Genomic DNA, 14,008 nt, shown 5'->3' with positions numbered 1-14,008 from the left:
TGAGAGAACAAAAGCGCTTCGAAATCTCCCTTTTGACTTTGTTCTTCCTCTGCCGCCATCCCTTCCCTCACTTGTCTCTTGTCTTATTTGACTCTCAGATGCCCCATGTTTTCTTTTTTTCAACTTACAGTATGAGCAAGACATTGGGCTATCTTTTTCTTTTCCTCTTGCTCTCTCCATCTCTCTCTCTCTCTCTCTCTCTCTCTTTTTTTTCCCTCTGAGGAGATTAACACAATCTCTCCTCCGCGTGAGAAAACAAACACAGATAATCCTGGGCGCGCTGCTGGCGTGTGACCGAGGATTAGCCAGCCATTTTAAGTGAGAGCATATGGAAATAATAACGGAAAACTGGCACATGCACGAGCTGGCTTGTCCCCCAGGTAAGATGAATGAAAGGTGCTCAAATAGCAGGCTTACACAGCTCACAGAACCCTGAAAACATACCTCAAAAGGGAACCTCCTGAATTGGGATACTGCTGGATTCGTAGTAATGATGTTGTGACATGCCTTGTGTTGCATTAAGTGATTCGACTTTCCATGCTATTAAATTCTTTTTTTTTTTTTTTTTAAGTTTCCTTGCTGCATCAGTGGCTATAAATGCTCTCACAATCAAAACACACTGAGCCTTTGTTAAATCATCACGTCTGATTTGCATGTTGAATATCTGCGTCCATCAGCTGATGGCAAAGACAATCTATGTATTTTTCCTTTTCTTTTAATTGCCCCTCTTTGTCGCAAATAATAAGCTTTAGATTCCAAGGAAACCTCAGCCATCATCGTCAGTTAGAAATTCCATAAATGTTAGCCTCTGGCCATTAGGGGGCACTACTGCAGAGCAATGTCAAGGTGCTAAGCTACTGTACCTACCTGAGAGTGTTATGCTAATTCTTCAATTACCTGCTACTTATGCTGTGGCCTTGTTCACATGCTGTATCAAAAATCTATTAGCAGCAATATGTACATTCATTATCAGCAATATTTAATAAAAGAATAACTAGTAGTGGAGCAGAGCTGACCGGTCAGGAGAAAAAAATAAAAAGAATGAAATGAGAGACCATAAAACAACACAGAAGAGAAAGTACACAGAGGAAAGCAACTTAAATTGAATGGAGGAATAGTTCATATGTGTGTGTTACTGTGGCTGATTTTGTGTGCATGTATCTTATTCTGGATGTGTGTGTGTGTGTGTGTGTGTGTGTGTGTGTGTGTGTGTGTGTGTGTGTGTGTGTGTGTGTGTGTGTGTGTGTGTGTGTGTGTGTGTGTGTGTGTGTGTGTGTGTGTGTGTGTGTGTGTGTGTGTGTGTGTGTGTGTGTGTGTGTGTGTGTGTGTGTGTGTGTGTGTGTGTGTGTGTGTGTGTGTGTGTGTGTGTGTGTGTGTGTGTGTGTGTGAATTAGAATGAGGCAGACCTGGGCTGAGTCAGAGCCAGAGACAAACAACACACGCTGTCTGACATGGCCTCTAGACACAAACCAGAGCGAGGACGAGACGAGGAAGCGAGCGATGGGGTGGGGAGGCTTTGTGTGTGTGTGTGTGTGTGTGTGTGTGTGTGTGTGTGTGTGTGTGTGTGTGTGTGTGTGTCTGTGTGTGTGTTTTTGCATCTACTTTTATTTTAGCTTGTGTGTCTCCCTGCCCTGCATATTTTGACATGTGTGGGGAGATCAGACAGAGAGACAAAGAGAGAGAGAGAGAGAGAGAGAGAGAGAGAGAGAGAGAGAGAGAGAGAGAGAGAGAGAGAGAGAGAGAGAGAGAGAGAGAGAGAGAGAGACTGCAAAATGCAGAGAGACAGCGTCTGATGATGAGAAGGGGGTGAGGGTGGGGATGGGAGGGGGGAGATAGAGGGAGAATGGGAGGAGAGAAATCTTTTTATTGCTGGGGGTCTCTGTGGGGCTCACAGTAAATAAGCAGTGATAAGCAGCAGGCAGCTTCAGTCGGCACCCTGACTTGCAGGCTGTTAATGACCCAGCTTCCCTCTCGTGTCCTCCACCGAGCCCTCGCCTTTCCTTCCATGCCTTTACCGTGTTCTCTTCCTCCCTCTGCTCATCTGCATGTCTCCCACAGTCTTCTTCATCTTCATCTGTCTGATTCTCTCTGTCTGCCTTCTCTTCCATTTTGTCATCACATACTCCCCCCTCCACTAACCCACCTCCCATCATCTGACACATCATTCTGAGGTGAGGACGAGCACTGCAGCATGCCTCTCCGTCTCAAATGAGCAATCACGCCTCTTTGCAGCTCTTTCTCCATCGTTCCCTACAGTTTAAACACGGAGCTGCAAGGTCAAGTGAGTTATAGTGATGTGTGCCTCCGTAGCTATCTCTCTCCGTGGTTTATTGGTGCTCGTGTAGGTGTGCTTCTCCGTTATCTGTTGCTGCCTGTGTGAGGGAGTGTGCATCTTAGGTCAAGGGTTAAAGAGATTCAGCCCACAGCAGTGAGATGACCAGCAAGGTCAAGGCCGACTCTGTTGGAACACAAATTGTTCCACTCGGAAATCTTTCTTTCTTCGGGGCCACACAGATCATCTGGTTCCCCTGTTAAAATTCTTCACAGTTTGAAAGGCTTCTGCCTCAGGAAAATGGATGCCGGGGCATGTTAATATTAATATTAACACACCTAAACATTTATGCAAGCATTAAATAAAGGCTTTTTTTATTGTATTTTTTTGTTCTGTGTCACAGAGTGGAAACTGAGGGTGATATTGGCGCTAATTTAACGCTTTGTTTGTTTTTAATTGTATTAGTTGTAGCCTATCTTACAAGTCCTGCGTGGATTCCCTGCAAGGCTAAAGCCCTTTTTAACCTATTCAAGTCAGATCGTTTTCTAGTTGTGTGAGTTTCCTGTAGCACACCCACCTTCCCACATAATCCCAATACTGCTATAGGGCTACAGTTGACTTCTAAAATGGTGCCTTGCAGCATCTGTGCTCAATATATGTTCAACTTAGCTTGGAAGCATCCAAAATGAATCCACATGTAACCTGTGAGTCTTCATTTATCTCATATTTCACCCATAGAAGCAACGCTGGTTTAATCTATTTATCTGCCTCTCTCTGTGCCTTTGTAGAGGGATTAAAGCAACACAGAACAGCATGAAGGAGGCCATGTTGTAATACTAATTGTGTGTTTTGTTTGTGACTTTGAGATCACTGTGGCTGAATGCGGTGGGAGGAATACTTCGGGTGGGAGGTGTTTACTGTGTTTATTTACATGTCATTTCCCTGCCCATTTTGCCAGTCGCCCAGCACATGTTGAATTGTTCGACTCTCCTTTTACACACAGCAGGTTGCTGTTTTTTTTCTCCTCCCCCCATGTTCTCACTTCTTTATTCCGTCTTGTTGTTGCCATTCTGCCCCCCTCCCTACCTCTAAGTTTTTTTTCTCCGTTTTAACTCTCCTTTTTATTTTATTTGTACCTGCTTGTCCTACTGGATGGGTATGTCTACCTCCCTGTGCTGCTCAGTCTCTAGCTGTGCTAATTTATGTCACTGATTTCACAGCTCTTGCTGTCTCTGCATCTTTCTCTCCCTCTCTCTTTGCATTCCTCTTTCTGGTTCCTTCATGCTCTTACTCCCTTGTTATACTGCACTCTCTGCTGTCAATGCCTCCCTCAGTGCTTCCATCTTCTCTCTCTTTCTGCATCCCTACTCGTTCCTCTCATTCCTGGGTCCTTTCCTTCGATTTCTTTCTTTCTGCATCTCTTACCGTATCCAGTCCTCTCCCTGCCTCTCTGCTTCTCTTCAAAGGAGCTTATGGTGGGCTTGGAAATCCTGCTCAACACACCACCTCCAGGTGCGGGTGGTTTTAAAGAATCCTACAAACCCCAAGGCTGAGAACTAGCAAGGTGATGAATTCACACAAACACACACACACACACACACACACACACACACACACACACACACACACACACACACACACACACACACACACACACACACACACTCTGCATGCACATACTCCAGTATACATTGGCTACCTGACTTTGAGAACACACCAGTGTGCACTCACCAGTAAAAACATCCCAAACTCACAGCTTCACTAATATAGGCTTTGAATAGAAAAAGCTGTTATTTTCTGCAGATTGTCTCTATTCTTCAAAACAAAAATCTCCCAATTGGAAACATTTCAGAAACTTCAGGACCATATTTGATGAGTTTTCAAATAATATTATGGACATACTAGTTTGGAGACTTTTCTTCAGTTGAGTTGAGTTGAGTTGTCTGAAAAATGTAAAACTCCCTTCAAGGGTAGGGATATACTGTTTTTCTAGATTGTGTGGGGTTTTAGACAAAAAAAGGAATAGGAAGACACCACCCTCGTCTCTGGGACATTGAATTGGCATTTTCAGTATTTTCTCAGGCACTTTTATTCCTGCTATTACAAGCCTTCATCATCATATCAGTTCTGGACAAAATGACCAATATTTTATATTTGAACGATATGGGTGGCAATATTTTACATTTTTCTTATTGTCAACAATACTTTCTGCCTTCCCTACTCTGCCTGTTGCCTTCAGTCCATTTATGAGAAGCCTTATTCTTTAATAAAGTCGAGTAGATCAATCTCATCATAATACACAAACATGTTCTGAATAAACAAACATACACAAATGCGTGAACACACTCTTGCGTTGAAATGCATATACTGTAACACCCTGTGTAGTGCATATTACACAGAATACACAACAAGCACACAGCACACACTCTCATGACTGTCATCCCCTGGATCAGAGAGGAGGCTGACAGCATTAAGGGAGACACACATTTATTTTTATTGAAGTGTCTGAGGCACTGTAGGGCTCATTTGAAATGAAAGAATCATATCTCATGCCTCTTAAACAGGGCCCCTCTCTACATTATGTCTACATTACATGTGAGCGCAGAGGCCCACGTCCTTGCCATGAGACAGACACATATGTATGTATGTTACAAGCCATACTGCTAATGAGTGGGTGTTGCCCTCCCACTGTGCACACATATTTTCATAAGAAGGCGATTATTGCAGATGACAGGCAGCTTAGGAGAATGCTTGAAATTGAAATCATCTATTATTACACTAAAGGGAACCATGAGCCAGCTGGACTTAAGATGGAAAGGCAGCGCCTTATTGATCCGTCTGTACATGCAAATGCTCAGCACGGAAAACCTTTGCTGAACGGCAGCAGTCAAAACACCTTAACACTGGTCAAAACATTCTTGCTGCAAATTTACACTCAACTCAGCCGCCGCAAACATTTGCATCTGGATGTGTCGTGCATTGATTTGAGTTTTGTGCGGATGCTTCATTATGTTTGCTGTAAACAGATGGAAATATTGATAAAAAAGGGAGGTTGGTTCTTAGTGAATCAAGCAGGAAATTCATTTGTCAGAAACCCATCAAACCAGTCTTATCTGATGGGAGTCAAATAAGAAGAACAGGTGAGATGAATATAGATCACCTGTTCAAAAATCCTCACTGAAAAGGCTGCTGAGAGATGAATCATGTCAAATCTTACAGGCTTACACAGTGTCTCTGTGTCCAGTATATCCAGGTAATTCCAGGTTAGTGGACTTAGGCAACACAGACTAAACAAAACTCCTCTCATGTCATCTCCTCTCCTACTTCTCATGTCTTCTTTTTCTCCTATCCTGTCCTTTCTTTTACCTTTACAAACCGGCACCTTTCTATATGTGCTCCCCCCCCATCATAGCTGTTTTCATTCTCATGACATCCAAATGGCCCTTCTGTCCTCTTCCTCCCCTTCTCTCGTACACGCCCTTTTTCAACCCCTCCCTCCATCTGTCCACCCCTCTGTCTCTATCATCTTCCCCTTACCTTGTTGAGCGTGATGACCGCCTCTTGGTTCACTCCGGTGATGTTGAACGTTTCCCCGGTCTCCCCCTCCAGGATGGTATACTCCAGCTTAGCGTTCTCGCCGAGGTCAGCGTCGGCCGCCGAGATGCGCCCTATCTCAGCCCCTGGGATGGCCAGCTCGGAAACGGAGAAGGACCACATACCTGGGATAGACACATGACGACGGCACATATTAGGGAAGCCATCTTTGTCATTTAATTAGCGCTGATACACTTAAACGTAAACATTGAACATTTGATTTTGTCTTTTGGTCCTTTTTTTTTCAAATTGCTGTTCTCCACCTGTGCTGAGCAAATGTTTGCAATATGTCATTCAAATAAGGCGGCATTCAATTAAACAGAACTGAGAGGATGAAGGAGAGAGATTAAAGAAGAGAAAGGCAGAGTGTGCGTTTGAGCGATCTGCATTGAGATGTTATTAAAAGCCAGGTAGAAATGTGGCCAGAAAACCTTGCTGTAAAAAGATAACTTAATTAACTAAAAAAAAAAAAAAACACAGAAGCAGAGATTACAGCTATGAAAAGACATTTGAACTTGATAACATGAGCCAACTATTCATCATCACAAACATCCACTTTTTAGTCTCTGAGTCATCCATTCCTTCCTCCTGCTAACAATAATTAATCAAGATAACAGGCTCTTTCATGTCCACTGCCATCATATTTAAACATGCTGGTTTTACTTTTAGTGCTTGGCCCATTAAAGCAGCACATTATTAGAGTCATTCTGCTGGCTTTGCAGTTTACATACAGTAGGGTACACACATTACATTTCTCTTATGATTCACCCGATGCACTTATGTGTATATAGGGAGTACATCTGTGAACTCGCATTGCTGCATAAAAAGCACACATGCACACATAAATTCAAATATCCACCTACCACTTTACTTCAACCTAACACGTACAGAGACACAGCGGCCACCAGCTGCACTGACAAGAATATGTATGGTAGGGAAGATAGAAATTGAGCGAGGGAAAGGATAAGATATCACCATTTGGCTTGCACGCAGAACAGACAGGCTCATTCAAACAGAGCTGTTATCTGCAGCTGAAGCTAAGGCAATCAGATAGACCTGTAAATGCGAGAGAGAACAACGTCGCACAAACACATTGGGTTGACAGAATAAAAGATAGCCAGCACTTTAACAAGACAGTATCTGGGTCAACACTCAGTCAGATGAATTCTGTAAATCTGACAGCGAGACAAACGAGAGGTTGTTTCACTTTGAGGATCAGGATTACGGTTCACACATCAGAGTGGCATCAAAGTGGCAAACAAAGTTATCGCCTAGCAGGTTGTTTGATTGTTGTCTCTTTAAAGTCTTCATTCTTTTTAAAAGCAACACAAGGGTTTATCACACCAACAAGTCCTACAGCGTGAACAACTAAACAGGTTATTTGTCTGTGCCTTCCATCACAAAGATGATTGAGTTTTCTCGTTTTCCTGATCTGTCACCTGTACGGATACGTTTTAGTCATAGCTAGGGTTTGATACATACTAAGGTTGTGGGCCCCAATGCTACTCCAAACCCCCAGACACAATTATATATACTATTTGGATTTTCTGTTTCCATGTTATATATTTTAGTCATTCATTATATTTTCTGTACATTTCCCACGATGAATGTCTAAAAAGAAAAACAATACACACCATGTTTAAGTTTTACTTGTAGAGTGCAAACCCTCCAGGATGCTAAAATACCCAGACAAAATACAGAGCATGTGACCTTAATGTTCTCTGTGGTACAGTAGATACGGCCCTGATTAAAACTACTTGATAAAGGTCAGAGAACGATCCTTGTCATTGTTAAACAAGGTAGGAACCAGGTTCAAACAGCGGTTTCTAGTTTCAAAGTCTACCCAACCTTTTCCCTTAAGGCTTGTCTACACAAAGTGTGACGGAACAAATATGCCTCTGGATTAATCAATACAGCAGTCCACATAAAGGGTTGCAGTTTACTCACGTTTTACACATTTTTTTTACTCATGTTTTAATCACTTTTTAATCATGTTTTGCTCATGCTTTACTTACATTTTACTCACAATTTGCTCGCCAAAAGAGGTCACAAGTCAGGAAAACACTGTTTTTTTTGAGTGTTTGACTTAAAGACTAAAGTTGTTGTTTTTCTGGTGAGCACAGTCTTCATTACATTGGTAGTTTCACACAAGCGTCATTATTTGGGACAAATCACCTCGATTCTTATAAAGGTTACATTACCTGTTTGACAACCACTTTTTAGAATATTACAAAGTACATGTAGAGTTAACTAGAGCATATTAAAATTCATGCTGTCCTTGATTCTTTTACTTCTTGTCTAGAGGTCACTTCCAGTTATGGACTTTATTGTCTGTACAGAACATGGACTGCAGAAACGGAATACCATTTCAAATTCCCACTGACGAAACAAAGTGTCAACCTTGCAATAAGGACACCCATCAGTGGGATAATGACTTAACACTGGATCAGGAGAAGGAGTTCACAAAGATCAATAGATATGGCAAAAGGGAAGAATCAGTAACCCTGTCATTTCCCCAGCTGACAAACAGTTATCAAATTAGGAATCAGCATGTTATTGCTGTGGTAATAAGAGTCAGTATATTTGCATGGACAAATCTCTAAAATTACAACAGCCAAGATAGATTTGATGGGATTAGAACAAATTCCCTCCTGATGAAGATGATATAATAGTTTACCATTCTTCAATAAGTTGCCCTTTGTAATAATGCTGTTTCCCAGCTATGATTTCCGTGTTTACCTGATTGGCTTCGATTAATTCTCTTCTGGAAAATAAAACATAAATCAAATGTATTATTCATTTATTAGTGTTTCCACTTTCTGGCTGCTGCAGTAATGGCTGTGAGATTTTTGCCAGCTGTTTCTCAATGGTGATTACATAACAGCACAAATGACACAAATTCCCCACTGACATTCGATTGGGATTTGTTTTCATCGCTAAATGTGCTTAAGTGGTTAGCTGCTATAGCTAGCGCCACAGCATTTCCTTTGCACACATCACATGCAGTGAGAGTGACAGCAGCGTTACGCTCACTGCTGGCCTTATGGCTCTAAAGGGCCATGAATTGGCCCCATTATCATATGCTGCTCTCCAGGCTGCTCTTTACCCACTTCTTTTTTTTTTTTTTTTACATTTACCTCCTGGTGAACAAATGCTACCTCCTCCTCTTCCTCTTCTGCAATTTACTCAAGCAGGTTTTCCTCTCCTTAAAGTGTAATGTACAGGATGTGATGGCTGGTTTCAGTGTACTTACCATAACTCATAGACTAATAGCTACTTTTTGAAAAGAAACAAAACTGGAACTAGTAATTTAAAGGTCATATGACATGCTGCTTTTTGGATGCTTTTATATAGGCCTTAGTGGTCCCCTAATACTGTATCTGAAGTCTCTTTTATATAGACCTTAGTGGTCCCCTAATACTGTATCTGAAGTCTCTTTTATATAGACCTTAGTGGTCCTCTAATACTGTATCTGAAGTCTCTTTTATATAGGCCTTAGTGGTCCCCTAATACTGTATCTGAAGTCTCTTTTATATAGACCTTAGTGGTCCCCTAATACTGTATCTGAAGTCTCTTTTATATAGACCTTAGTGGTCCCCTTATACTGTATCTGAAGTCTCTTTTATACAGGCCTTAGTGGTCCCCTAATACTGTATCTGAAGTCTCTTTTATATAGGCCTTAGTGGTCCCCTAATACTGTATCTGAAGTCTCTTTCCCGAAATTCAGCCTTGGTGCAGAATTACAGCCACTAGAGCCAGTCCCACAATGAGCTTTCCTTAGGATGTGCCATTTCTGTGTCTGTAGCTTTGAATGCTATTGAGGAGGAGAGAGGGGGGGCAAGGTGGAGGGTGGGGGTGTGGTCTTGACCAACTGCCATGTTTCGCTTGTTTCCAAACCATGATGTCTCTCTCTTTCTCATGGGTGGGCCAAATTCTTTGGGCGGGCAAAGCAGAGAAAGGGGAGGTAACCTTGCTCCTTATGAAGTCATAAGGAGGAGATTCCAGATCGGCCCATCTGAGCTTTCATTTTCTCAAAGGCAGAGCAGGATACCCAGAGCTTGGTTTACATCTATCGCCATTTCTAGCCACTGGGGGACCATAGGCAGGCTGGGGGAACTCATATTAATGTTAAAAAACCTCATAAAGAGAAATTTTCATGCCATGGGACCTTTAAGGTTACTTAAAAGTAGTCCGTGAACTCCAGAAGGAGGGAATTCGGATGGAAGAATTTAACCCACTTTTTTATTACACCCAACATAAAAAATACAGGAGCAATGCTGGAGTGACTCACTGGACCCACTTCAATTTGTGTGCAGTAAACAATAGATAAACAGATGCATCCCCCTCGCCCTCCACACTGCCCTTTACCACCTGGACCAGAGAAACACATGTGTGAGAAGGCTGTTAATAGACTATGGTTCAGCATTCAACACCATAGAGCCCTCCAACCTTGTGACCAAGACTATGGTTCAGCATTCAACACCATAGAGCCCTCCAACCTTGTGACCAAGTTTTGAGACTAGGGACTCAGAGAATAGGCTCTACCACCGTAGCGTCCGGTCCCGCATCACCAGGCTCAGGGACAGCTTTATCCAACTAATGCCGTTTTTCCATTACATGGTACCTGCTCGACTCGGCTCAGCTCGACTCGACTCAACCGCGGTGCCCCGTCCTCCTTTTGCCATTGCAGATTTAGTACCACTTCATGCGTGAGGCGAGCGTGGCTGGTCGTCATAGCGCCGCCGCAGGAAACTGCCGTGACCTAACGCGACACACACACACACACACACAACGTCGAAGGTGTGTTGTTGTTGCCACAGCCAGAAGACACATTTAGTTTCAAATGAAGCTGGAGGTAGCAAAAAAAAAAAAAACACAGCTGGCTAAACTATTTAAAAATGGCGGGTTTGTTCAGGACACACCCTTCTGTCGCTTTCATGTCACCTTTTGGTATCTGCTCAGCTCGCTTGGAACCTCGATAGAGGTGGTACTAAAAAAAGTACCTGTTAGCAGGTAGCAGGGACTTTTTTTCGTAATGGAAAACCAAAAAAGGCGAGTAGAGTTGAGGTGAGTCGAGCAGGTACCATGTAATGGAAAAACACCATAAGACTCCTCAACTCTTCAGCTCTGAGCTCATCGCATGTCACTTAACCTTATTTCTTTTTTAAGATTATTTCTTTGGGCTTTTCCGCCTTCAATTTTTCACAGGACAGCTAGGTGAGAAAGGGGGGAAGACATGCAGGAAATATGCCACCTCACCCACATATACAGTATCTATTTATTATAGATATGCATTACTACATTCCTTTTACATTCTGTTGTATTCATTTTTCAATACTGTTTACACAAATTATTACTGTTTACTCCATTTTTATTTTAGCCCTATATCTTAACTTGCACTATATTTTGTCAGATTTAGTTTTTACTTGCATGATTTTCTGTTTTTATTTATTTAATGAGCATTGTTGGATGTGCCTGAGGCCTCAGATTTTCAATGTCAGCGAATACTTCTGTATTTGTTGTGCACATGACAAATAAAGAACATTGAACCTTACTGCTCTCTGTGAATACTTTCTTACACTTCCTTCAGTCACCAAAACTGTCAAATTCCCTACACTCTAATATTTGAAAAATTGGATAAGTTGGCTCCAGTTCTTGAGAGAGATCACAAACACCACATGGGTATTTTTTTTTGTGCAAATAATTTCAAGCCTGTAAGAGACAATTTTTCATGCAACTCTGTCTCATAAATATTATGTTTACATACTTTTAATTTGCAACAGCAAATATGTTCTGGGAGAAATGTAATGTATTACCAACATAATGAGAAAACCCAAGTTGAATGGACCAGTTCTACACTAGAGGAACTGTTGCCGGGGAACATAATCCAGGAATGTTTCCCCCAAAAAAACATAATTGGCTAAACAATTAGTAGTATATAAATGTAATTTCTAGGAAACAGGGTTGTTTTGTGTATTCCTCATCTAAACGTGCTAGAAAAGTTATCTGCAAATTGTGGTTATGGTGTTGTTTTTGGAATATTTAATCATAATCGTTATTTAGCAGATGAAGGTTCAATTACTGAAATGACATTTTAATTGGTATGTTACTTTAATAATATTAAAATGACACTATATATAAAGGTATACGGACATAGTGTATGTTTGGCTGTTTTCAATGAAAGGAAAATGTTAATGCTACATTATACAATGATGTTTTAGACAATATTGGGCTTCCAACGCAACACATTCTCACTCCAATTGCGTAAAATATGGACGCTTGGTCAGGTGCCTTTGGCGTTGTTATTGACACACTACAAGTCACCTTTAGCGTCATATCTAAACGCGCTTTATCTAAACACGCCTGGTCGGGACTATCGGCGTCACTTTTGATGCAGTTAGGTTTAGGAAAAGATCGTGGCTGGGCTTATAAAAGGTACGTTTCCGTGACACGCGGGACAAGAACGGGACAGTTGGGTTTAGGAAAAGAAGAAAGCGACAGTTTAGGAAAAGTGACACGCGGCACACAAACTCCGGTCTCCGGGGTGAAAGTCCTGTGTTGTTTGACCCATCCACCACCCCAACCAACCTCCCTATGTGGAATTTCAGGCTTTCATACTACTCGCTACAGTTGACGCTCTTAATACTATGTCATCTTCAAGCGCCACGTAGCTGCTGCTCTGCCCGGTACGTTCTACACACACGCTTAAGGTTGCTTTTTGCGTCTTATCTGACGCTGACAGTCACTGCCCAAGGGTCCGTATTTTACGAGTTTGGAGTGAAAACGTTGGATGGTCCAACGTTGTGGCAACAGTTTGTCTTTGACCCTTTCCTTTTTCAACATGACAATGTCCCCTGCACAAAGCCAGATCCATAAAGAAATTATTTACTCGGTTCAGTTTGGAAGAACCTGTTCAGAGCCCTGTCCGACCTCACTGATGGATGCTCTTGTTGCTGGATGGGAGCAAATCCCTGCAGCCAGGTTCCAAAGTCTAAGATGTTCACAACTGGATGTATATTTCTTGTGCTACCTGCTAAAAGAAAAGATTATTGGGCCCCAGCATGTTATCATATAAAAGTAGTTTGTACTACATGATAAAACATAAGAAAGCATGTGTCACACAGTAATCTCTCGAGGAAATATATGACTATATCTGACAGAGTATGCTAACCCCCACGTGGCTCTGCAGGGGTCTGCCCATTGGAAGGGATAGCATGTGCCTATAATTCTACACTCAAGTCCCGGTTTATGTGGCGTGACTACCATGACTACCATCTGGGACTGACGCAGCACCAGAAGGCTGAGACGAAGACTCAAACATAAACAGTGACATTGCTAATGAGACAGCAAATTAGAAAATGTATTTACCAGTCAGAGACTGTGGTTTCTATTGATCCGTGCTATTGTACGGTGAAACTGGGCAACGCACGCCTACGCCGGTACAACAGCCCCTGTCATGGGCTTTCTCTATCACACACACACACACACACACACACACACACACACACACACACACACACACACACACACACACACACACACACACATAACAGCAGAGTGAAGAGCTCCAGCCTCGCTCTCTCTTATACACACTTGCCACACACAGGGAGCACTCACAAGGAATGTGACAAAGGGGGTGTGATGCTGGCAAAGTAGGCTAGACTTTGTCATTATCAGCTTTCTGCTCACACAGGAGAGCAGCTGCCAACACAAATCATACATTATTCCCACCTGTGATGGACTTGGGGAAAAGAAAAAGGGGGATCCCGCAGGGGAGAGGAGGGAGGGGGGGGGGAGGTTGTGAAAAGGTGAATGGCGGGGAGAGATTCCCAGCTCATTCTGCACATAAGGAAGCTCAAAAAGTAGCACAGGCATCTGATAAGATGACACGTTAGATGAAAATAGAGACTGACTGAGATCAGTCCTGTGCCTTTGTTTGCACAGAGAAGTCATTAGAGTGGGCTGAGAAGAAACAGCATGGGTGCGCCGGTTCAATGCTTCATGTCTCACTAATATAGGTGCTACCCGCTGAGCTGGCCATAATTGCCCCACGGAGAGAAGATCAAAAGCCCTCCTGTGCTGTACTTGGGCACTACACAGACAGGAAGACACTGTCTGCATGTCTCTTTGTTCTAGTTCATA

General features: G+C 42.5%; 1 protein-coding gene across 1 annotated transcript in view; it reads right to left on the bottom strand.

Moving 5' to 3' along the window:
- The window catches only part of cdh24b (cadherin 24, type 2b), a 92,963-nt gene that overhangs the window by 23,152 nt on the left and 55,803 nt on the right, over positions 1 to 14,008 (bottom strand). The window contains exon 5 of the mRNA XM_078263328.1: positions 5,810 to 5,991. Coding sequence (XP_078119454.1) covers positions 5,810 to 5,991 — 182 coding nt within the window. The remainder of the gene's footprint in view (positions 1 to 5,809; positions 5,992 to 14,008) is intronic.

This window comes from Sander vitreus, chromosome 12 (genome assembly GCF_031162955.1).
Source record: "Sander vitreus isolate 19-12246 chromosome 12, sanVit1, whole genome shotgun sequence".
Lineage (NCBI taxonomy): Eukaryota > Metazoa > Chordata > Actinopteri > Perciformes > Percidae > Sander > Sander vitreus.
Note: the sequence above shows the minus strand (reverse complement) of the source record. Positions and strands in the feature narration are given on the sequence as shown.